General features: G+C 38.2%; 2 protein-coding genes across 2 annotated transcripts in view; both read left to right on the top strand.

Moving 5' to 3' along the window:
- Positions 1-2695: 2695 nt before the first annotated feature.
- Positions 2696-25743, top strand: part of ITGA1 (integrin subunit alpha 1) — a 145793-nt gene continuing 122745 nt past the window's right edge. Inside the window, exon 1 of the mRNA XM_069492871.1 lies at positions 2696-3131. Coding sequence (XP_069348972.1) covers positions 3071-3131 — 61 coding nt within the window. The 5' untranslated portion in view covers positions 2696-3070. The remainder of the gene's footprint in view (positions 3132-25743) is intronic.
- On the top strand, positions 13879-16074 carry PELO (pelota mRNA surveillance and ribosome rescue factor). Its single transcript, XM_069491976.1, has 2 exons — positions 13879-15157; positions 15457-16074. The coding sequence occupies exons 1-2, from the start codon at positions 14432-14434 to the stop codon at positions 15886-15888; spliced, it is 1158 nt and encodes a 385-aa protein (XP_069348077.1). The 5' UTR covers positions 13879-14431; the 3' UTR covers positions 15889-16074.

The raw sequence follows: 25743 nt of genomic DNA on the forward strand, positions 1-25743 counted from the left end.
AATCCCAGTTACTCTTGCCTCATTTCATAGACTTCTACTTTCCAAATTCTTAATCAATTTACTCTCTAGTCTCTTAGTGTACTCTTAATTTTAACTCATGCTCCCAAACCCTGAAAGAGATCTGATCAGATTAGGTCTCATTTAAAATAGAAAAGTATATAGTATAAGGTCTAGGGCTTTACATTTGCCATCAAGTGTCCTCATATAATTACTATTAATAGTTTGTGACCCTGGGCAAGTTTTACCTTCTCTAAACCTCAGTTTACTCAATGACATATCTTCTGTCAGTCAGAATAAAATCAGTTAGGAAAATAGCTTGCTTGACATTGATTTGTATTTGGGTTTATTGAAGTTTAGAAAATAAGCACTTATTCTAAATTTAATTCTCAAATTATAGTTATTTCTCAGTCTCTACATTTGCATTGATTTGATATGGTAGCAGATCCATAAACATTGTTGTAAGATTCATAACACATATGAAAGTTAATTTTAACAATATCACTGGTAGTGATGGTTATTACCACTCATTTGTAAGTCCTAGAGAAGATAAAAATATTTAAATTGAAAGTATTTATTAGTCCAGAAAAGGGTAAATTTCCCAATAATTATAGACTTGATCATATTATAAGTATTTTTTTTTTTTTTTTGAGACAGGGTCTCACTCAGTCGCCCAGGCTAGTGTATGGTGGCATCATCATAGCCCACTGTAACCTCAAGCTCTTGGGCTCAAATAATCCTCCTGCCTCAGCCTTCTGAGTAGCTGGGATTACAAGGACGTATCTTCCACGCCCAGTTAATTTTTCTACTTTTTGTAGAGATGGGGTGTCACTCTGGCTTAGGCCTCATATTATATTTTAACCCTACTTTATATAAATAAGGTATTTTACAATTTCTCTTTTCGTTTTTTCCTAATGAAATGAATTGTAATTTGCTAGAATGCTATATATGTATATGCATATGCATATATACTGTGCATATATATGCACACATATATACATACACACATGTGTGCATATAAACACACATTATATATATTTTTAAAAATGAAGTGATTTGGAGAAATATTGTTGGGAAATTATTTATTGTAGTTTTTAAATACCCAAGCATTAATCAATGTTTATTGGTTACTGTGTAAGATTCAATGGATCATACTGAGAGGCATAAGACATAACTGAGACTATACACAGGGTAGTGATATGTACACAGGAAAGACATTCTTTAGCAAGAAATGAGAGCATTGAATGGAGGCAAAAGAAGCTAAGCAATGTCTAATGGAATTGAACTGTGACCCAACACAACTTTTCTAGAGATTTATTTGTGTAATTGTGAAGACAGAACTAAGCAATGCCATTATGAAAGCTAAAAACAGGGGGAAACAGGATTCTTAATATATTTACTAAGCAGTGAATCACTTCAAATACATAAATTAGTAAAAGAATTCCTTGGCTTATGGGTCAAAGTACTGAGATTTGATGGCCTTCAACCTCTCAGCTCTGCTCGCCCGTTTTTTGACCTTCATTAAACTCCTTTAACTTTTGTGTTCTCCAACTTTTAGTTGCTACAATCCTCTATTTGGCAATATATCCAATCATCCTTGTGGGCTTCTCTCTTCCTGTTCCTTGTGTTACCTGTATTGTGTTACCTGTGTACAGGCCCTCCTTTGGGTGGCACTCTCGTCCTTGCCTAGCCCTAGTCCTGTTAGATAGAGATACTCAATCATTAATAGCTGTTGAATTGCCTGTAGTCCCAGCCTGAGCCTGGGAGTTGAAGGTTACAGAGAGCACAGTCCAGCATGGACGACAGAGGGATACCCTGTCTTTAAAAAAAAAAAAAAAAAAAAAAGGAGGGGGGGATAAAAAGAAAAGAAGATAGGAAAACAGCAAGTATTCTTTGAAGCTAACATGTGAATCTGGAATCTGGCTTTTGATTTAGGGAAGCTGTTCAACTTAGCAGGCAAGGAAACCATTGCAAACTCCTAAGCACTTCTGTCCCGAGTCTATCAGAGAGGAGTAACATGAACACAACTTAATGCAGTTTTACTCATAAAAGTCTGTGGCAAGAAAAAAAGTGAAGCAGTGCCCGAGTTCTTTATCAGATTCAATTCCCAGTGTACAAACAGTCTAATTCAGCTTAAACAAAATAGCCCACACACATTCCATTTCTAAGGAGAGTGCTTTCCTCCCTCCGTTTTCCTCCTGCTTCCCTCTTGCATTTGTCTCTTTCTTCCTCTTAACTTTTTTCCTCCCAGTCTTGTTTCGCCTTTTCTCCCCTTATCAGAGTCTTCCCAAAGAAAAGCTAATTTATCTGCGACCACTCTTGAACCACGAGTCACCATAACCGAAGCAAAGCCTCTATAAACGAAAGCCAAGCCCTCAGTGGGGCGTGTTGGGGTGGTGAGGACGCCCCTGCTAGTGCGAGACGACTTCACGGCCAAGGTCAAGTGTCCGCACACTGTCCCAGACGGTCTGGTCCTCTCCGAGCAGTCGGACCCCGGGAAAGCAGCCTTCTCTTACGGGCGGAGGAGCCCGGACAGGGCACTGTCAGAGCGCCCTTCCTGCCCAGACCGGGAGATGTAAGGGGTGCGAAGGCGGAGCCACTGCGGTGGCGACACCCTCCCGAAGGTCCAGCCCTTGCCCGCCTTCCTACCACCTTAGGGATTTGGCACGGAGAGCGGGATCACCCTCTCAATGAAAGGCAGATGTCCCTTTAAGGTTTGCTGTGCAGCCCGCGGACTTTAGCCTAAACACGGACCCGCGAAGCTGGCTTTATTTGTCCATGTCTCGGACGGAGCCTGGGAGGCTGCCAGTGGGATTTCAGAGACCAAGAGCGCGAAGGGGCGGGCGATGTGGCAATCCGTCTGGGGTGTGAGAAGCGTGGAGCGAAGTTAGAGGCATTCGACGAAAACACAGGAAATCACTCCTCTCCCGCTCCCGGGCGCCGCGGCCGGCTGGGGCCGAGGACCGAGAGCCGCGGCGGCGGCGGGCGGAGTGGCCCGGCGCGCAGCCTGCACGCGGGGTGCTGCCAGGTCCTGCCCTCCGAACCAGCGCGTCCAGGGGCTGCCGCTCCGGCCATGGCCCCCCGGCGCCGCGCCAGCCCAGGGGTCGCTGTCGCCTGCTGCTGGCTCCTCACCGGTGAGCGACTCCGCTTTTCTCTGAGCATCTCCTGCGTGCGTGGGCTCGGGGCTTGGCGCGGGAGGGAGGTGCCCAGAGCCGTGGTCCAGAGAGGAAGAGGGAGCGCCCGTCCAATTTCGGGCACTCCGGGTCGTCTGTCCCGGTTAGTGTACAGAAAAGAGTTTCGCATCTGGGCTTTGGTACGAATTAGTTTTGGTGTCACTTAGGAGTGAGGCAGTGCTGAAAACTTTATACGGGAGAATGGACTTTTCAAATTAAAGTTTGTTTTGTTTTTTACAGTATACATTGTATTTTAGGACTTTGCTAAATGGCTCTCCTCCCCTTTTTTGGCGGGGGTTAGGGGTGATAACTATAAGTCACCTGATTTATGTGCAAAGTTCCTACCCTCTGGTTGTTCAAGAGTGGACATTATTGCCTTTCTTGCTGTCTAGTATTCAAAGTCTTTTCCGCTACGAAGCAAGGAAAGAGGGGTGTAAGGGAAAACTGCTGCTTGTCCTGAAATGATGTCTCTATGTCAGTACCCAAGAGGAGGAACATTGTGAAATTTAGGAAGGAATGGTGAACATTTACGCTGTAAATATCACGGCGCAGACGTTATTTTTTAAGATACAAAATATAGTGTTGTTACTTGTGTATAAATATGTATTTTTTAAGGAGGGGACTTAAAAAACACAGTAGCAATGCAAAGTTATATCCAATTTAGTAAAAAAAAAAAGTTTAATTAGAGCATTTTCTAAGATTTCCCCAATGATTTACCTATGGTCAGACCTTTTTTACCAGTTACCAATGGGGGGCGGGGAGTTGAAATGGTGAAAAACAGAAGGCAGATGGGTGAAACCTTATTGATAGAAGCTGCATGAAAGAAAATCACCTGATTAGTGGTTTAATTAATAGTTGGCTTTAGCATATCATTGATATTAAGTTGTTCAATATTTTCACTGCTGGCATATTTATTACTACTAGTTAATTTAGTATCTTTACCATTTAAAAGAGGAGAACCAGCCAGTTTAGTGCTGCCTTAGATGGCCAAGCATTGTTAACTTTTATGAAGATCACTTAGAAATTAGCAGGCAGAGCTTTTTTCATAGTGAGGTGGTGTAAAGACAGTTAATAATGAGCCACTGGCTTTTCATCCAAACATTTTCCACTACTCAGGAAATGTCCAATAATCCAAACAGTGGTAACTGCGGAACAGCATTACAGCCAGTGAGTGGCCTAACTTACTTACCAGCCACTGTCACTACCCTTTACACATATTTGACCTATGATTCCTCTCCAACTCAAATTTTTGTAGGTTGTTTGCATTTTATTGTTGGTTTTGTGCAAAATCTGAATACAGTAATTTACTAACTAATCAAGTTGTACCTTTTTCATTTTACCAAATAAGCAGTGTCTAGTGCAGACATGATCAAATGAGGTTTGCATATCCTCTAAAAACACATAATGAAACTTAAAATAACAGATGTTAACAAGTTACAATTTCATATATATGTTGGTGTAATATACCTTGCTGAATCCAAGAAGGGACTTGAAAGAAAATAATGTGTAAATATTTCTAAATTATAATATTCAGATTCCATGTGTAGGTGTGTATAATTCAATCCTATTGAAATTTAGAATTTAAAAAAGTGATTGTCTCAGAATCAACAAGCTCCTCAACTATGCTATATTTATGCCCATTTCACAACACAACATTAAGAATCTGAAATTTTACTTCTTCCTTTGCTAATTTCCTCATCAGTCATCATACTGTGTCAGCTCTTTCTTACCAACCTCTTTCATATCTGGAAACTTCTCATCAATTCCTAGAGTCCATACCTAATCTGGGGTCTCATTGTCCTACCAATCCATGCACAATACTGTAGAGCTCATCTTCTTGTCTCCAATCTGAACTCAATCTCTAATCCACCCTCCCAATACATCATTTTCATTGTATCTGAGTTTTTAGTCAAAAATTTTTGGTGGCTTTTTTGTCACCTTTAAGATAAAATCCAAAATTCTCAACTGACTGTCCTAATCCAGTACCTCTTTCTATCCCCTACTGCCCCTATATCAGTTTCCTATTGCTGTTGTAACAAATTGCCACAGATTTACCAGTTTAAAACAACATAAATTTACTATTTTTTAGTTCTGTGGATCAAAATTTTCACTGGACTAAAATCAAGGTGTCACCAGGGCTGCATTTCTTCTGGAGACTCTAGGGGAGAATAAGTTTCCCTGCTTTTTCCAGCTTCTACAGGACACCTGCATTCCTTGGTTTATGGCCCGTTTCTCCATCTTCAAAACCAGCAGAGTTCTTCAAATCTTTCTCTCTGACTTTGTTTAATTGTCACATCTCCTTCTCTGACTCTGCCCTTATTGCCTCCCTGAGGATCCCCCTGTGATTACAACGGGCCCACCAGAATAATCTCCCCATCTCAAGATCCTTAATTTAATTCCATATGCCAAGGCCCTTGTGCCAACTAAGGTAACATATTTACAGGTTCCAGGAATTAGGGCGTGGACACCTCTGGGAGAGTTATTCTGCCTACCACAACCCTTAAACATAAACTGCCCATTACAGCCCATGACATATCCTTACTTTCTCCACAATCCTCATGCTCATTTTGCCATTGTAGATATGATCTTGTTGTTTTATGTGTCTAGAAAATAACTCCACCCTTCCTTCCCACCACCCGCTGCCATATAAACAAACTTTCTACAGTCTTCAAAGCTCGGTTTACATCGGAACAACAAACCATCCCCATCCCAATAAACTTCTCATTAGATTTAGAACTTCTTGTATTAACTTCCTCCAACATTTAGTAAAATGATTCATCAAAAAAGATGTTCTTCCTTAAGTCCTTTGTACTATTTTACGTATGTCAAAGTCCCGGCATAAACTAGTGGCAGATATAAAGGATTTAACTGAAGAAAATTTCATAAAGGGACAGTTTACAGAGGCCTTAAAGGAATGAGAAAACACTGTGGAGCTCCTAGGACAAGCAACAGTGGGAACAAAGCACCTGAAGCAACAGTGAGAAGAAAAACTATGACCATTCTTAGGCCTGAAGAGGTGGAAGTGTTATTAATAATTGACTATGAACTCTAGCTATGGGTGGTGGTGGTGGGAGGTGCTGTTGGACCAGAGTTATGGCCGTAAGTAGAGGAATTCTGTTAGTGCCAAAATTGAAGTCCAACAGAGAAGGAGTAAAGGGAAATAAATACCCACCCCCTTACCTCCCACCCTCTAATGTCTTGCCCAGCCCTCCCATTGGCCATATCCAAATGGCAACATCCAACCTCCTAGAGAACAAAGGCCAAAACAGTTAATAACCAGGAATAATTAGCACAACTTAATGCTGAAACATATTATGTGCAAGGCCCTGTGCCAAGAACTTTGTATGCTTTATTTCATTTTAATCTAAAAAAAAGTATGTAACTACTATCCATATTTCAGAGAAACAACTCAAAGAACAGTACTAAGAGGCTAATCTCATTTGTCCGACATTGCATAACTAGTAAATAACAAATTTACTCAATTCAGATCTCTGTCTTCAAATTTCATGTTCTGAAATAATATGACATACAGGCTGCCTAAATGTAAGTTGATTCCCCTCTTGCTCACCCCTCTAAATGTGAAATCCAAACATAATTGTCTAAAAGACTTGGATAAAGACCTAATTAGTGATGCAAGTGAGTCTGTTATCACCATGATTTTTAGGTGTATGGTGAAATTAGATGATGACCCACCATACAGTAAGTATAACTCAAGTAAGATGACTACCTTTGGTTATTAAGAATATAAATATAGAATTACCCCTAATTGAATTATGTCTCTCCTCCCTAGAAACATTTTGGTTGGCCTAGAAGCAAGGGTCTTCTTTTGTGACTTTTTTCACAGGCAAGATTTCCTATTCAAAACGAAGTCCAGTGAGGAGATGGGAGCTGGTTGAATATGGGGAGGAAGTCAGCCACTTACCCAAAACAAAGAAATGACCTCCAATGGCCCACAATGCATTGTCCAGAATTACTGAAGATGGTGAAAATTTTCTTAGTCATCATGATGTCTGTAAAGGCAGCGATGAATTCATAGGATTTCTGTTTGTTTAGTAAAGAAGCAATGAGAGTAACAATGATATATATATATATATATATATACACACTAAACTAGTTTACCTATTTTTCTTCCTTGCTGTCACGATGCTAACTAGCTATTTGGAAGCATGAGCTCTTGGGCCTCAGCTTATCACTGTTGATCTTACTTCAGTAGATGGATGCTCCTTTTACTTGTTTCTCTACCTCCAACTCAACAAACTTCTCACTAGATTTAGAACTTACCAAATTTCCATATGCCTCTTAAAATATTTTAGCAGAATAAAGTAGTTCATGTTTAAAATATATTCATAAAAATTGGGGACCAAAATGCTATTGTTCACCTATGCTGCTCTTCTGTTGTATGAAATACAAAATACTGTACTTGAATTCATGTTAAAAAACTGAGATGAAAGATATTTCGGAATTGTTGCCACAGTGCTAAAGTCAGAATAGATTGCCTATTCAGAGCAGTCTGTGACTAGAGAATTGTATTCGCTCTCAAAGCGAGTACAGTGGAGTGTCAAGAGATGCAAATGACTGCACATATTCCTATCCTCAAGGTTATTGAGCTTCTTTCAGCTCCTTTATGGTGGCAGCTCCTCTGAAGTCTCCTCGGGGCCTTTGGATTAGTAGTTACTCTCACTGCTACTCATTCTTATGTCCCCACATGAATGTGATTTCCAAGAGACCCCCCTAAAGTGGAGGGGACCCTCCCCCAGGGAAATGTATGCCCCTAGCACCTTTGCTTGTATAACATACCATATGATATTATAATTAAATACCTAATTGTCTGTCTTCCCCACTTGCTGTATGCTCTGTGAGGGCAGAGTTTTTGTTTATTAACTTTAGCACCTAGGAATAATAGACACTTGTTTATTGAATGAATCATAAAAGAATAGACTATAGACAGACTCATTAAATGCTTACGGGACCAGATTGTTCCCTTTAATTATATCCCCACCTGGAATATTTATATCTAATTGAATGAAAGACATTAGCAATTGAAAGATGCCCCATTATTTTATGCACCACTAAGAAAGACAAGCACCACCAATCCAATTATTATTGCTAGATTATTAGATGCATCCTAGTTCCAGAGATGTTGAAATATGGGCAAATGTGCATCTGAAAATTATAATCAATAATATACAATATATCCATATGGCAATTTTCTATCACATTTCTTGGAAAAATTAAAAACTATTAATATATCATAAGATTTCAAAGAGGCTAATGTATAACATCCCTTCTAGATAGAAAGATAATCAACATTGTTCCTCCGTTACATCTGTTCCAGAGCCAAGTTTATATCTGACTTAGGGGATAATTGCTCCTCTGGCACCAGCAGCCTCACCAGATCCCCAAAACAGAGCTTCCTTTGAATACTGTACCTTTAGAAGGAAGCCTCAGGAGAAACGTGATAATAAAATAATCAAAGAATGTTCCAGTTGCACAGAATTAATGATTCTACCTTTGGGAAACTCCTAACTTTCTGTCATCTTGTTGGTGAGCAAAGGACTATATATATATATATATGAAGGAGCCTGATTTTAATCTATCTTTTTTCTATAATTTGAAAGGAAGATTAAAAAGTCAACTAAGTTTTAAAAGGAAATTAAAATGCATGCTCTGGTTAGTGCCAAGAATTCGCTTTGTGTGCAAAAACATTAATTTAGCTTTATCCCAACAGAAGATCCCTCTAAATGAAACAAAATAATTGTAATTCAAATATCAAAAGGAGTGAAGACATATACTTTTGTATGAAAATATGAGATCTGCTGAAATAAATGCAAATTCTTAAATTTGAATAGAGCAACTGAATCATATTAGAGCATCAAATGGTTAAGATATTTTACATTTTATTATAAATCATGTACTTTTAACACAAATTAAATGTACTTTCAAAATTATTTTATTAGATAGACTTTTAGTTTGCCAAATACTAAAGTCTGAAAATACATAGGTATTGACTATCCCTTAAAAATATTTGAGTTATACATTTTATTGTAATATTTTTGGTAAAATGATCCTGTATTGTATAGAGATACAGGCAAATAGAAACACACACTTTTGTTTATAGGATTTTATTTGGTAGGAGCTTTTGTATTTTGTGACAACTGCAAGTAAGCCTTTTAATCACAGGAAATTTAGATAGTGAGTACAACAAGTTCCTTTAAAAACTCCTGGAACTTTCCGTTTTACCTTTTACCCTTTTGTCTGCATTAGCTGAATATCCTCCCAGTCATCCACTTATCTTTACTTGTGGAGGTCACATGGGAGCCTTTGTACAATCTGAGGTTTGTACATTCTCTCTAAATGAATGATCATATATATCACTAGATATTCATAATCAGAGATCTAGCTACTTATTCTGTAAAGTTCACTTTCTAAACCATATATAATAAAAGTAATTGTCATTATGCATTATTTTAAAACACTTTAAGGACTTTTCCTCAGTTAAGATGTATTTAAAATCACCATTTTCTTAGCCAAGCATAGATATATCAAAAATTGAAGTAGATTTCTAGAAACTTACTTTAAGAATAATCTTTTTTAATTTTAATTTTTATTAACATTATAAAACAGAATGTGATTTCCTAACTTTAGGATGTCAGTGATAGCCAAGTTAAAAACTCTGGGTTAAAGGAAAACTAATAACCATGAGTGGTTTAATTTCATAAAGTAAATGTGATTATTTACTCCTTCTTGTGCTGTGTTCCAAGAACACAAAGATAAACAAAAGCTAGTCTCTGCCCTTAGGAGCACCAGAGTCTGGAAAAGATAAGAGAAGCAATGATGGGAGGGGTTTCTAAGGTGCTTTAAGCAGAGGAATGAAAAGATCATGTTTGTGTTGCAAGAAAGTAAGTCTTGCAAAAAAATAAAGATAAAATACAAGATGGAAACATGAAAATTTATACATCCCCTACTATTTTTAAGGGTCTCTGTGCTAAGCACAGGGTATTCAAACAAAATTTTTACCCTTCAGGACCCCCAAATCCCTGCTATTGTCATATAAACCATTTCTGGGATATTATTATAATAGGAAAGATTGTAATCCAATTCACCAATGTGGTGCGTGAACCATTTCATTCAGTAGGGCTGACCTAAGGTTTCCCTGGAAAGGGAAATAAATAAACGTACCCAACAGATTATCCATCAGTCAACTCTTTCAAACCAGTTATGTTTCCAAGGCCAAATAATCATGGTCATGTTAAAGTGAACCCTTGTCCCTTACTTTGTCTGATCCAAATTTTTAGCTTCAAGCCAGGCGTTCTTAGAGCACTACAATTTATCAAGTAGTATAATCTCCTTAGAACCTCATAAGGACTGTCAAATGAGAGAGGCAGGGTAAATAATCTCATTTACAACATAGAATTTAAAACATTGGGGTTAATGGAGGTTAGGGGAAATGTCTCAAAAGAAGCAAATTAAAAGCTTTTGGAGGTAACAATATTGACTTTTTTTTCTTCTACAGAAATTAATATAAATGAGACATTATAGAAAAAATAAATATAATTAAAGTTACTGATTTAAAGATTTCTATTTGCAACAGAGCTAACCCATGGCCTTTTCCTCAAGATTCTGCTTAATTTGGAAAAGAATGAAAATGTAACTATAGCAGTTTTAAACTACCATTATTATTATAAATTAAGTGAACTACAGTCAAGGATGTAAGTGCCTTAAGAGGTATCCGTAATAATGTTAAAATAGCTGCCAGACTTTACAATTTGACGCACCTAGCTTATCATTCATGAGTGCTTACTATGTGCAAGGGACCTTTCAAGGGACAATGAAGAGGTACAAGGATGAATCTATTCAGAGTTCAATAAGAAAGAAAAGATATGTATTCAAATGAATATAATACATGTTTTCAAGTTTGAGATAACATTTAAGCTGGCCCTTAAAGTAGATAGGATTTATTGAAGCAGGGATGAAAGCAAGTGACATTTTAAATAGCAAGAACAGTATGAGCTAAGGCAGCAAGCTGAAAGTTCTTAATATGTATGGAGAGCAAAGGTTACACTCAAGGTGGAATATAGGGTGACCTGAGGGGATAAGTGGAAGTAGTTTGTAAGGCTAGAGCACTGAGGTTTGAATGCCAGGGATTTGGGACTTTAATTAATAGGGAATGGAAACCCCCAAATAATTCAAAATAAAATTATAATGACTGGTCTAGAAATAGTAAACCCTAACACATAATCTGGGAGAAAACATCTGATCACTGATCATTCAACAACAAGCTCAAGTAAATAAAAAAAAAAAAAAGAGTTCCAACTCTTGCAGATGTTTCAGATCAAATAGTAAGCCTACGATTTTGTAGTATGTTCAATCACAGAAGCACAATGATATTTAAAAAGACAGCCCAAAGTGGTTTGACTCATGACTTTAAAATATGAAAAAAAAAAAATTGGGGGCCGGGCGCGGTGGCTCACGCCTGTAATCCTAGCACTCTGGGAGGCCGAGGTAGGCGGATCGTTTGAGCTCAGGAGTTCGAGACCAGCCTGAGCAAGAGCGAGACCCCACCTCTACTAAAAATAGAAAGAAATTATATGGACAGCTAAAAATATATATAGAAAAAATTAGCCGGGGGTGGTGGCGCATGCCTGTAGTCCCAGCTACTCGGGAGGCTGAGACAGGAGGATCGCTTGAGTTCAGGAGTTTGAGGTTGCTGTGAGCTAGGCTGATGCCACGGCACTCACTCTAGCCTGGGCAACAGAGTGAGACTCTGTCTCAAAAAAAAAAAAAAAAAAAAGAAAGAAAAAAAAATTAACCATGGAATTAAGAGTCAATATGGGTTTTCCACAAGCTTCAAATGCAGAAAAAAAAATGTATATTTTTTTCTAAAGTTGAAAATTAGATCTTTCTCAAAGATTTTATGATGACCTAGGCTGGGCAGAAGAAAAACCTATGTGGAAAAGATGAATATAATGATTTTAAGAGGTGATAAAAGAGCAGGGAAGGGACTAGTGCCTTTCAAATCCTTCAAATTGGTTTCTGAGCTGTGGGGTTTTGTTTAACTGTTGACAGTGACAGTTGAGGGAAGTGTAAGTAGATAACTGCACATAATTCGCAGTTGCAGAGATGATTTACAAGCATCCATAATATAGTATGGTGGTAGTGGCAAGAGTAGAGGGTATGGAGTTAAGCAGATCTGAATTTGAGTGTAGTTGTGATCTTGAAAGCATTTAACTTTCCCACAATTCACTTTCTTCCATAAAATGAGTATAACAAATATTTACCTTATGGGGGAGGAAAGAGCATAAGAAAGTATTTATTGATGAATATTCAATAAATGGTAGCTCTTCAGAAAAAACCTTTTACTCAGATCCTACTGTGTGCCTACCATGATTCTGCGGCTTTTAATCTTGGGCAAACTATGTATGGGAAGAGATGAATTAGACTTAGAAAGGTGATCAAGAGCACTTCAAAGCCCCCAGCTCAAAATTATCTCATCTCAATCTCTCTCTCTCTCTCTCTCTCACACACACACACACACGCACACTTTCATTCTATCAATGAGGAATTTTAAGTTAACAAGATCTTTTTAAAAAGATACAGTGTCCTTTGGAAAGGCAAACCATCTTCACCCTTCAGTGTGATCAGTTCTTTGCTTAGTGAAAAGTTGTTGTATTCTCTTGGAATTGGAAGGTGGCAAAGTGAGTTAGGAACTTTGTGAGGGCACTCAGTATGATCCAGAGGGGGTAAGAGGGATGGAGGAAGGTAAAGAGAGAGAGAGACCAAAAATAAATAGCGGTTCTAATTGGGACGGTTCTAATTTGGACTTTCTGTTTGGAGAGGACCTTTCGGTACCTTGACAATCTCTGAGAAAGATAATTGAGACTTCAGTTAAAACTATCAAGCTTGTGACAAAGTCAGATTTCTTTCTTTCATCCCTGTCTCACCCATTCAGGGTGGTGAACTCAGCATTCAAACTCACACACGGTAAGAGAGGATAGATAACTAGAAGATAGGTGTGCAGGGCTCCTTGGCGCTCCACCTCATCTTAACTTCCAAGAAAATTTATTTTTATTTTCATTTTTTTGCGATTCAACGGTCTTTTTAAGAGGCAATCCCACTTCTCAACTTCCACTCCCAAATAAAAAATGTTAAGTTTTTAAAATAAATTCTGTAGCTATTTAATCGGGGTCGAGCACAGCCTCCGCTTTTAGCTTAGCTTTGGCAGTGAAGACAGGGCCTTAAGCTATTGGGACCCAACCCCCACCCTAAACATTTCACAGGCTACTGAGCTAGGGAAAGCTGAGATTGCTTTGGATTCTAGGATTCCCAGGACATCAGGTCAAGCAACTGAGAAGTCCACCCAGGGGTAAATTCCACACATAGTTTCTTCTCTCTCTGGGACCAGTGATTTAACATCTGGGTTAATTAGATCGTGCAGACACGGTAACTAAGCGCAGAAAACAGCTGGGCACGTTGCTCAGAGCCCAGACAGAACGTGACCTACAGTTCTTAAAAAAACGCTTCTGGAAATACCAGCTCCAACAGGCTTGTAGCGTCTGAGTGCGGAAAAGGCAGGAGCAAAACCGAGCACAGTTTGGACCTCTGGGGACAAATCTGCACTTTTGAGAGCTCCTTTAACTTTTAGATAAATTCTGAAGTTACCCAAAGGGAGGAGGTGCAGAGTGGGAACTGCATCCAGCTAAAAAAAAAAAAAAAAAAAAAAAATACTTGCACTCACATACTCCCCAGAGTCTTCCCAAACAGGGATGGAAGAGAAAACTTAGGAAGTTCAAGTTCAGCATTAAAATAAAGGATTTGCCACCAAAAATCCCGCGCTCCTTTCTCAGAGTTTATTCGTTCCAAGTGCCTCTCTGTTTAGTACGCCTGCGCGCGCGCAGACGACGGCCCCACCTCTCCGATGGGGACGCAAAGCTTGCGCCGGGAGGCGGGGCGTGGGTTGCGCATGCGCTCTCATTGCAGCGGCCTCTTGCTCCGGTGCTGGCAGCGGGAACCACGGAGGCTAAGGTGTTCGCTGCGGTGTCTCGGAACTCTGAGGAAGGAAGGGATAGAGAGCTAGAGTGAGTGCTCCCCTTGGCCGTACGAGTCTACGAGTCGGAGCAGGAGTATTTCCTTCTCACCTGGCAAGTGCCGGTAGGAACCGGGCCCCGCCCCCTTCCCGGCCTACGTTCCCTTCCCCCTTCTTGCTCCTTTCCAGGTGGGGACCCCCTTGGTCCTTCTTCTGTTAGTGAGCCCCTGCCAAGGCCATGAAACTTGTGAGGAAGGACATTGAGAAGGACAATGCGGGCCAGGTGACCCTGGTCCCCGAGGAGCCTGAGGACATGTGGCACACTTACAACCTAGTGCAGGTGGGCGACAGCCTGCGCGCCTCCACCATCCGCAAGGTACAGACCGAGTCCTCCACAGGCAGCGTGGGAAGCAACCGGGTCCGCACTACCCTTACTCTCTGCGTGGAAGCCATCGACTTCGACTCTCAAGCCTGCCAGCTGCGGGTCAAGGGGACCAACATCCAAGAGAATGAGTATGTCAAGATGGGGGCTTACCACACGATCGAGCTGGAGCCTAACCGCCAGTTCACCCTGGCCAAGAAACAGTGGGACAGTGTGGTTCTGGAGCGCATTGAGCAGGCCTGTGACCCAGCCTGGAGCGCTGATGTGGCGGCTGTGGTCATGCAGGAAGGCCTCGCCCATATCTGCTTAGTCACTCCTAGCATGACCCTCACTCGGGCCAAGGTGGAGGTGAACATCCCTAGGAAACGGAAAGGCAACTGCTCCCAGCATGACCGGGCCTTGGAGCGGTTCTATGAACAGGTGGTCCAGGCCATCCAGCGCCACATACACTTTGATATCGTAAAGTGCATTCTGGTGGCAAGCCCAGGATTTGTGAGGGAGCAGTTCTGCGACTACATGTTTCAACAAGCAGTGAAGACTGACAACAAAGTGCTTCTGGAAAACCGGTCCAAATTTCTTCAGGTAAAACAATCTTACTCAGGGATAATTAAGGATGGGCAGAGGGATTGTTATAAACTACTCCTAAACTTTTAGAACTGGGAAAAATAAGAGGAGAAAATCTTTACATGGCTGGAATTTTAAGTGAGATAATGAAATGGAAATAAGACTGTTAAATATCTAGCAAATTTATATAGTAAATTCTGCTTAAATCCTTAGACATATAAAGCCTTATTAGTGCTTTTTGGCTTTAGGTCATTGTGGGCTGATTAATGGGTGTTCTAAGGGATCCTTTTGTCTAACTTTTATAATTGCAATTCTAGGTGCATGCCTCCTCTGGACACAAGTACTCCCTGAAAGAGGCCCTTTGTGACCCAACTGTAGCTAGCCGCCTTTCAGACACTAAAGCTGCTGGGGAAGTAAAAGCCTTGGATGACTTCTATAAAATGTTACAGCATGAACCTGACCGAGCTTTCTATGGACTCAAGCAGGTGGAGAAGGCCAATGAAGCCATGGCAATTGACACATTGCTCATCAGTGATGAGCTCTTCAGGCACCAGGATGTAGCCACACGGAGCCGGTATGTGAGGCTGGTGGACAGTGTGAAAGAGAATGCAGGCACGGTTAGGATATTCTCTAGTCTTCATGTATCTGGGGAACAGCTTAGCCAACTGACTGGGGTAGCTGCCATTCTCCGATTCCCTGTCCCAGAACTCTCTGACCAAGAGGATGATTCCAGTTCTGAAGAGGATTAATGACGGAAACTTAAAATTGAGGCAACCTGTGTCTCACTCCATCATTGTTACAGTACACTTCTCAGCACCCTTGTGACAGAAAGTTGCAAGAGTGGCACTTTTCGATTGACACAGGGATTTCTTATGTATTTGGCCACACTAGGTATTTTGTGGTTGGCAGGACATGTATTCAAACTAAATAATAAAATAAAAGGAAATAATCCCTCTGTACTATCATCTTTATTAATTAGAATAATTTTATACAGGAATTATGAGTTATTTGTAGTACTTAGAAATATGTGTAATAGGAATGCCTATACAGTATATTGTTTGGGATAGATCAAAATTTCATACTACATGCTTTGAAATAGTTTTGCTTAGAAAGAGCCTTTTACTATCTCAATATCCTCAGTTTACATTGCTTTATTTTAATTCTGCCTGGTGTTCTTGCATTTAATAATCCTTTTTCTCCCCACCTCCCCCCACTCCATCTTTGTTGTTAGATTTAAATGTTTTTGCTATTTTAAATGATAGCCAAACAATTAGTAGACACGAAGACAAGTTTAAAATAATATTTTTTCTTGAGAGAATTGTTAAACTAATCATTTTAAAAGTGAATTCTTGGTGGTTCTTTGTGTTTTTTTGTTAGAATTAGAACTGTTACATATCTGGCAAATTTATATAGTAAACTGCTTAAATCCTTAAACATATCAAGCCTTATTAGTGCTTTGTGGCTTTAGGTCATTGTGGGCTGATTAATGGGTGTTCTAAGAGATCCTTTTGTCTAACTTTTATAATTTCAGATCATAGAGCTTTGATCTGCTACAGGTTCTCAAGATAATCTCTTTGAGGCCTTTTTATTTTTAAAATGAGACTAAGGTATGTGATTTGCTTGTTATATGGCTAATTAGTGGGAAAGCTGGAGTAGTCCTCAATCTGCCCTTCAGTTCTTTGCACTGAAACATTACCACACCATTTTTTGTTTATTTATTTTTGGCTTGTCAAAGTTATATGTAATACTATCTTATATTTGTATGTGACATTAGTCCACACTATCACATTCTTATTGGACTATTTTAGGTATGAAAAGGCCGGTTCAGAAAGTTTAAGTCACATCATTAGTATGTGGCAGCTGATTTTTATGCCAGTACTCTTTACTAGAACTATGGAATTTCTGCAAATACCTGGGAGTTTAAAATATTCTTTTTATTCAGTGTTTTTGATGTGCATTTCTAAAAGTTATGGTGGGAGCCTTGGGAGTGGAATTGTATCTTGACCTTTTACAAACCTCAGTTTAGCAAAATTATTAGGAAAGATCTTGTAAAGATTGATAATTCAGTTTGTAACTCCTGGATCAGTAATGCCTATTCAAGTAGGGATACTAAAGTTGTAGAACTTTTCTGTGTCTGTGGGCCTTCCTCATGGTGTAATAGATTTGAGGATTTTTTTATAAACTTTCTAACTAGTATGAACCTTTTTATCTGTTGGGAACTGACATTTCCATATAATTTAAAATCACATATTTATATTTTTATATATCTACTTCCTAATGTAAAAGTAATTCAGATTGTCATTTCACTATAATTCCATGAATAACTTTAAAATATTAAAATATGTTATTAAATAATTTAATAGGGAATATAGAGGTGAAGCCACCAAGATTCTTAAAATTAGAACCTAATTGATAATGAATTATATATAGTCTCAGTAAGAATTTGGAGATTATTGGACATCAGTTACTCTCATAATGTATGCAGTACTGAAATGAAGCCTAACAAATCTAACAAATACATTTTGGGGCATTGGTTCTCAAGTTTAGTAGCATGTTAGCCTCACCTTGGGAACTTTTAAAGCTCTCAATGCCCAGACTGCAGCCCAAACTAATTAAATAAACTTTCACCCCTAGAAATGCTGTTTTTTTTTTTAAAGCTACCCGTATGATTCCAATAGATATCAAGGTTGTGAATCACTGATTCAGGTCCTGCTATTCAAAAATATGATCCATGGACCACCAGCGTCCCTGAAAGCTTTTTAGAAACTAGAATCCAGTGCTCTACTCTAGACGTACTGAGTAGGCGTCTACTTGTACCAACAACTCCAGGTGATTGCTGTGCATAATGAAATCTGATAAAGGCCATGGCTTGTTCTCCCTGTGCTGGTAAGTCTCTGGCTGGGCTCACCATCCAGAGAGAAAAAGAGATTGGAGTTTTAAGATCTTTCAAGAGAGTTAACTGGCCATACTAAACTATTCTATGAAACCTCTCTAAATAAAAGTCTGTTTTTATGTGTATGAAATATTTCATTTAAAAAATCTTTAATTTCTATTTTTGCAAAGTTTGTATTTTATATCATTATCAAGAATATAACTTAACACAGTCATAAGTGGTAATATCAAAATAATGATCAGAGCAAAGAAATTCAAATTATTTTTGACGATTATAAAATGAATGTCTTTGGAAATCATATATAATAGTCTAATTCCAACTGCTATTTATTAATGCTAAGAAATGAATATGTGATAAAACACTATTAATAACATCTTAACCTTCTCTAATGTACTATTATATTGTAAATTTCCATTTCCCATCAGGTGCTTGTTGAAAACAGGTTTGCTACCTCCACTAGACTCATAAATGAGAAGCTTGCAAATTATTTTATTTTGCTATAGATATGATACCTTTCAAATTATATTTTTCTATTCTTGGTCCCCCATTTATATGTTAAATACCTTGCTGATTTTAAGGCTGGATTGTTGATCCTGGATTTCATTTTCTTTATTCCCTTATAAACAAGTTGAATCTTTCTCCTCCCAGATGCTACTACAGTAGCTTTATAAAGCTAATTTTTCTTGATTTTTACTTATTTTCTATCAATAACTTTAGTTTCCTTTTTTAGCACCTATGAATGATTCTCTCAACTTCAACTTAGCTTTAGCAGGATTGGGTTATAATTTCTGCAGTTCATATATTCTGGAAATGAAAATCTCTTTGTTGCTAAAAGAGCAAGTATATAGAGGAAATGGTGTATACATGAATCTCCCATAATATCAGTTCTTAGTTGTGAAAAGTTAGGGTTTTTTTCCTTTTAAATCATAAGGTTTTCCAAACACATAAGAATGGCTATTTGTGTTTAGTATCAGAATATGTTGAGTAAAAAGTTGAAGAGGAGTTTCTAAGATGTTTCTAAGGATTTAGAGAGGAACCCTTCTGCCTGGAGCCAGAGCTTAGACATGAGGTGTCCATATTTATACTACACCAGTAATATATACATTTAATTTTATCCATTTTTTTAATGCCTTCTTTGAACCAATCACTGGACTGGGTTTGGGAAAAACAAACATGTAAGCAGATTACTGTTATAAGTAATTTGTACAGACTGTACAAGGGCACAGTGTTGAAAGGGGTCACTTTTAGGAGGAACTTAATAGAGCAAGGGCCAGTAAATTTGCCTTAAATGGAGAGAAGAGACCTGAAGAGGTCAAGTGGGAAGATGGGGAGGGCAAGTGTGCTAGTCACCTAAGACCTTCTGTGCCACAATAAGGAGTTTGGGTTTGACCATAATGTGAAGCAACTGCAAAGTTTATGAACTGGAGAATGTCATGATAAACTTTGCATTTCACAAATATTATTTAGCAGCATCAGGATGGATGGGAGGAAACAAGATTGGAGGCAGGAAGACCAGTTAAGAGAATGCATATTAGAAAAATCTAAGAGAAAAATGACAATGGTCTAAACAAAACCAGTGACAATGTGCTTGCAATATTAGCAAAAGGAAGTCAATATGAGGTATAAAGAGATAGGATCGAAAGGACCTGGGCTGCGGATCCTTGTTCAAAGTTATGGAAAAAGTACAGTCTAAAGGTAAATCTCAGACTTCTTTCTTGAGTGGTGAGAGAGATGATGGCACAATTCAAAGAGAAAATACAGGAAGAGAAGCTAGCTGGTTTAGGAGGAAAAACAGTAAATTCAGATTTGAATCTTTGGTTTGAAGTGACTGGGATATCTGGGATGCTTTTCCACCAGATTTCTGCATACTCTATTAATCCTTTCAGGATTTGCTCAAATGTCAACTTTTGAGGTCTTCCCAAACCAGCCATTAAAAATAAAAAATGTAACTTTAAAAATGTAACTAAAAAAATGTCTTGTGGGATGGTGATTGAATTTACTAAAAGATTTTTTCACGATCCCTACAGTGCAGGAATTAGCAAGCTGTATCTCATTCAGGCCAACCCCTAAGCCCTTGTGCTCCCTTCTTCTATTGTAAGATGGCATCTCTCATTTCGCTCATCAGTCATTCACTTCACATCTTCTTTTATTCCCTGAAGAACCACAAGAGTGTGAAATGTGGCATAAATTTTGCAGTTTTATTCACATCTTTCTCAAGGATTTGAAAATATTTGTTTTCAAAATTGATTTTGGTCAACCCACAATTTGCTGGTATATCATATTTTAGTAAATGTGTTCTCCAGTAGTGAAGAGCAACTAAAGTGAAGAGTTGAAGAGCAACTTAAAAAAGAATGATTATTTCAGATAAAGTTTTTAAAATGCACAATAAAATAATTTTCTTCACATTGATTTCAGTATATTTAAACTTTGTGCTGTGATTAAGTTAGTGTAGTCTAAGAGATGCAGTATTTTAGAAAAGTGTTATTCAAGATTTCTTAATGCATTGTGTATCTCTCATGAATTGTCAGTTTAGAAATGTAGTACAGATATGTTACCAAAAAGCCAAAATGATTTCTAAAGAAGTTAAAATGCAAGTATAATATTTTTGTGTATCAATGATGCCTTTTTAAGAAAAGGTTCAAAAGTCAATAATGCAGCTAATTAAGATGTTGGAAAATAAAGTCTATAATAGTCTTTTGGAATTTAACAAGGAGAACAATCTGAGGAGTTACTTAATGTAGTCATTAAGTAGCAGGTAAACTTCACTTAGAAGTAAAAAAAGAAATTGACCAAGTTCAGTAAAGAGGTATTTAGGTTAGAAAGGCCATTAAAAAACATTGGGAAAAGGTATTGGTTCCACAGAAGTGGAGATGATAAGATCTCATTCATTATTTTTCATCATATAGCAAGAATTCTTTTTAGGAATGTTCGCTATAGTATCACCATCTGTATTCTCATCCACATTTTAGAGCATTCTTTCTAAATTTCCAAGCATACTTTGTAAGACAGCCTATTTGCAACATTTAATTTCTCCATTTTAAAGAAATAGAGATGTTATTGTGTTATAAATAACACTGGGTAATGAATTTGGATATTGTGAATGTGTTAATTCAAGTTGAGGAGAAACTAATGACTTTCCTTAAGGGCAATCTACCTTTGTGTGCATACTGATTTGAGGCTGAGGCTATCATTTTTGCTTTTTACAGTGAATATTTTAATTCTATAATTTGCATTGATATGGGGAGGTCTTCCAGTTGCTAAGGATTATAACATTTATGATAAATTGTGGGGACTTGGATTACCAGTCTTCTTTTAAATTTTCTTTCTCTCATTCCCTAAAATTCTCCACCTTAAAAGCCCACTAGTTCAGTGGAAATGCCTGTTTTCGATAATGTCAGAGATTTAGAGAACTTAGAGCTTATTTCTATTTGGGTGCCACATTTGGTTCCAAAACACCTGACACTGAGGCAGGGGCATTATCTGCCAAGTAGCAAATACAAGAGAAAAATATTTTGGCAATTACATTGCTTGGCTATGCCCAGGGTTGGTACCATTGTCCCCAATCCAGGAACAGACAACCTATCATAATGAAAGTAACTGTATGCTTATTTAGTGCCAGGTCCTGTGGTAAGGACTTTAAAATGCATTAATTCTTTCAAAACCCTATTAGAAGGGTTTTGTTTTTACTATTTTCAGATGCAAAAAACTGAAATTAAAGGACATTAAATAATTTGCCCAAAATCCAAGCTGGTAGGTGTGATGAGATGCCCCCTCAGTTAACTCCTTAAAATACCTAAGAATGCCAATGCCATTTCTCAATTTTCTGTTTGGAGTAGATCAAATGTGTGCCTAAAAATAAAAATAAATTGACGACATTAAATTTTATATAATCACCCAAAGTTTAGGCAATCATTTTATATGTTTTTATTTATCTACTTCTATTATATAGTCATCTCATGAAAAATCAGGCACTCAATCCTATGGCATTCTAATCTATCTAGATCATAGTGGAGAATTAGAAAATGTTGAATTAGAAAAAGAAAATGTTGCAAATCTATGTATTAAAGCAATTGCCTCAAGTCTTTACCCAATGTCAATAACGTTTATTGTTATTTCACACCTAGTTCTAGAGTTTTAGCAAGGTTGTCTTTTTTTTTTATTTTAAGCCTATTATGTTAATTCTTGCACTATTTCAACAAACATTTTTATTTACTATACACCTTAAGTAGCCAGAACTATGCTCCCCTTGGTTGTGCAAAGATGAATTAAGACACTTTTCCCTGCCTTTAATCAGCAAATTTAGATATCAAGGAGACATGATCACAAGTGGCCAAGCTGACAGAGAAGTGACAGCAGTCAGAAGTACAGCTGACAGCTCGGGGTGTATCCTAAAGCACCCTCAGAACAAACATGTCTAGGGCTTAGGACATTTCCATGTTATAGTAACTGGTATTCGTATTGAGGAAAAGATTGAATTACATTCAGTGTGTTCTGTTAAAGAAGTTAAGGAAATGTAATGTCTTTTAAAATGATTTTCATTCAAAATTATTAAAAGACAGTGGTACTTATAAAATCTTTAGCTGTTATACCTTGTATGACAGTTCCAGACAGCCAGAGTTTTACTATACCATAATTGTCTCAATAACAGAACTCAGATAATTGTTGAAGGGTGAATTCTTGTTAAGGGGGAAAAGTACCAATAGATTTTAGTTGTAAAATTTATTCAGAGGTGGGAGGTCCTTCTGAGTTCAAGTCTACGTTCCAGAAGTTTTATGTCTGGAATTTTTCATCAAGTCCTAGTATAAACATTGACTAGAACTTTTTGTTTGACACCATTGTGAAAAATTGCTCTGTGGATAGATAACATATTTTAATCTGTGTTTCAGCTCATTTGATCTGGTGACCATAATTTATAGTTTATTTTTCCTCCCCAAGTGGGTTGTTGGCAATGGTAGAAGTCATTTTTTATTTATTTATTTTTTGATGAGGTTGAGGAGAGGAAAATTAAAATACATTGCAGTACATGGCCGTGAATCACTTAGAGTCATAAAAGGTTAAAACTGTAAGGAACTTTGTATATCATCTGACTCACTCACTTCATGATACAGGTATAAACTAAAGCCCAGAGAGGGTTGGTAACTTGCTCAAAGTCACACAACAGTTTTCCACAGGGTCCACATTTTTGTTTGATCCATTCCTTTCCAATTTCTTACCCATTTTCTTGTCACCAAGGCATATTGGGAGTCAGTTGGGGTAGGGCAACAAGGAACAATGTGGGATTTAAGAATGCCTTAAACCCTCCTTATTTATCAAATTATTGTTCATCTTGTGGCAAGACAGTTTCTCTCTAAGCAATTTTACTGAGACTGAAACCCAACTTTGAAGGCTGGTTGTCCATTCCTTAGAGGAGTATTTTATCTTCTGCTAGAAAGACTATGCCTGTCTTTCTTCTGAGAACCATTTCATTCTGAAAAACATTTACTGAGTACCTACTATGTGACAAACACTGCAAGATCCCAGCAATCCAAGGTGGAGAGAGAAGATTATAGTCCCTTCCTTCCAGGGAAACCCAGTTTGGGATGGGGAACAAATGGTAGCTAAGTAGTCATGGAAGTACAATCTGGCTCAGGAACATGGAAGCTCAGGGCGGGGTCTTAGCCTGGCTTCAGTGAGGAGGTGCTGTCAGTGATAAATTCCAGAAGCCCACGTTGATCTTCCATTATTTTCTAGAGAGTTGAGTCAAAGGGACCTGAGAGCATTCCTTTTTTAAAACTCTTCAGCTTTACTTTGGTAACATTACAGGGACATCTTGGTCCCTGTAATCCCTAATTTCTCTAGATGTTAAATATTTACAGTGGAATCAACAAGCCTGAGAAGAGGCATCATGAAGAAAGGACATTACATTACCTTCTACCCTCAGAAATAAATGAAAAAAGTATAAGTAGAATCAGAAATACTGACTGGGAATCTTGACTAGCAGGACTTTGAAAGATTCTGGAACCTTCATTGTATCCATGTTTTTGTTGTCTCCTCTCTGTTTCTCTCTCGTGCCTAACCACCAATGGTTAAACCAGAAAAGAAAGCTTAGCTTGTTTGTTTTCAGGACAGCAAAGAAGGAGATGGAAATAAGGGAGCTTGGGACATTCCGTCTCCACAGCCATCTTTGAAAGAAAGGTTGTCCACAATTGAGTGGGCAGTGGCCGCCACCTCAGAAAGAGAAATGCCCCAAGGGGCCTGCAGTCAGGAACAAAGAAGTGACTGGGAGCTAGGTTGGGCCAGGGAAGGCCCTGAGGGTGGACGTGGAAAGACTCACTGGGGTCTTTCCTATCTCCTTATTCATTGTTATCCTTGGTAGTAAAATTCCAGAAAACACCCTTAGCAAATAATAACAACTTCTCTCTTAAATTGTACATTTCACTAAATGGCCAACATGGATTAGGCGTGGAAAAGGAAAGGAAATTTTCTGCAGAAGGGAGAAAAGAACACAATCTATTTTATGAGGAGGAATGAACTCTGGGAATAGTTCTCTGACCCCATGTGTCTCAATGGTATGCTCAGCCTGAAGTGAAAGGAAATAGAATAACATGTGGAATGTGGGGAAGTAGGAAGAACTAAGACAAAATTAACTATCTGCCTCATTAAATATAGTCATATGTTTTCAAGAAAATGAGTCTGTTATCACCATAGTAAATTTCTCACTCTGGGCCTAACTCCTTGCCTAGGTGCTAGAATTGTTCCTATCTTTCTGGGAATCATTTTCATCCTAATCTCTGACTCCTGTATTTTGCCTAAATCAAAGTAAAATATAATGGGATATAGGCTTACTCACCCCATTTCAGGAGAAGGTCAAGGTCCTTCTGTTATGGTTTATTGTGGATTTAAAGCTCTTAGATTTGCATTTCATGCACAGGTTTATGTATGTCCTTCTAGATGAATTAGAAACTTAAATTGTGAGGATCAAGAAGGTAATGCAACCAGATTTTATATTTGGGACCGTGGAAAGAATGTTACACACCAAAAATTACAAAATATTTGAATACTATTTGCTACAGTTGCCAAAGATTATACTATTAGCATTTACAAGAATATTGCATCTGTGAATAACCAAGTATGATACAAAGAAGAAATCATCTGTCATTCTTAGAGGACATTGTATGACAACTGGCCTGTGAATCATGAGATCAGGATGTGCCCAGACCCTGCCACTTGGTTGTGTGACTTGAAATCATGTCATCTTCCTATGGCTTGGTTTCATTTGTACAATGAAGAAAGAAGGGTGGCCCTTGATTATAGTCTCTCTTGCAGGTCTCTGATTCTACTTGGTGCATGACAATAATTGCTTGTTATTTTTACAATCATGTCTTTCCAGCAAAATAAATCTTTTGTGCCTCTCAGGTTTAAAAATAATCTATTTTGCACCATATTTTAAAAGCTGCCAGATTTGGGGTTTGGCTGACTGCTGAAAAGAGCAGCCTGCTAGAAGGAGCAAATTCCAGAGCTGGGGGTCATTCATTTGGAATTCTTTGCCAAACACTCCCATATTTTCGAAGTTGTTGGGGGCCTTTAAACTTGAGCATTGAGGGTGGGGGAAGGAACATTGTTTAAACCACTTTGTCAATAGCTGCAAGAAAATCTTGAGGTTTACAAATATTTTTTAATAGTTTGCCACATTCCGATGGCATGCCAAGTTGCATAGTCCTGCCACTTTTCT

This window comes from Eulemur rufifrons, chromosome 17, assembly GCF_041146395.1.
Source record: "Eulemur rufifrons isolate Redbay chromosome 17, OSU_ERuf_1, whole genome shotgun sequence".
NCBI classification, from domain to species: domain Eukaryota; kingdom Metazoa; phylum Chordata; class Mammalia; order Primates; family Lemuridae; genus Eulemur; species Eulemur rufifrons.

What these genes read in the sequence shown, in the direction of transcription:
- PELO (XM_069491976.1), top strand. Translation starts at nt 14,432, where the DNA reads ATGAAACTTGTGAGGAAGGACATTGAGAAGGACAATGCGGGCCAGGTG. An exon ending in ACCGGTCCAAATTTCTTCAG is followed by an intron (nt 15,158 to 15,456) that starts GTAAAACAATCT and finishes TTGCAATTCTAG; the next exon opens with GTGCATGCCTCCTCTGGACA.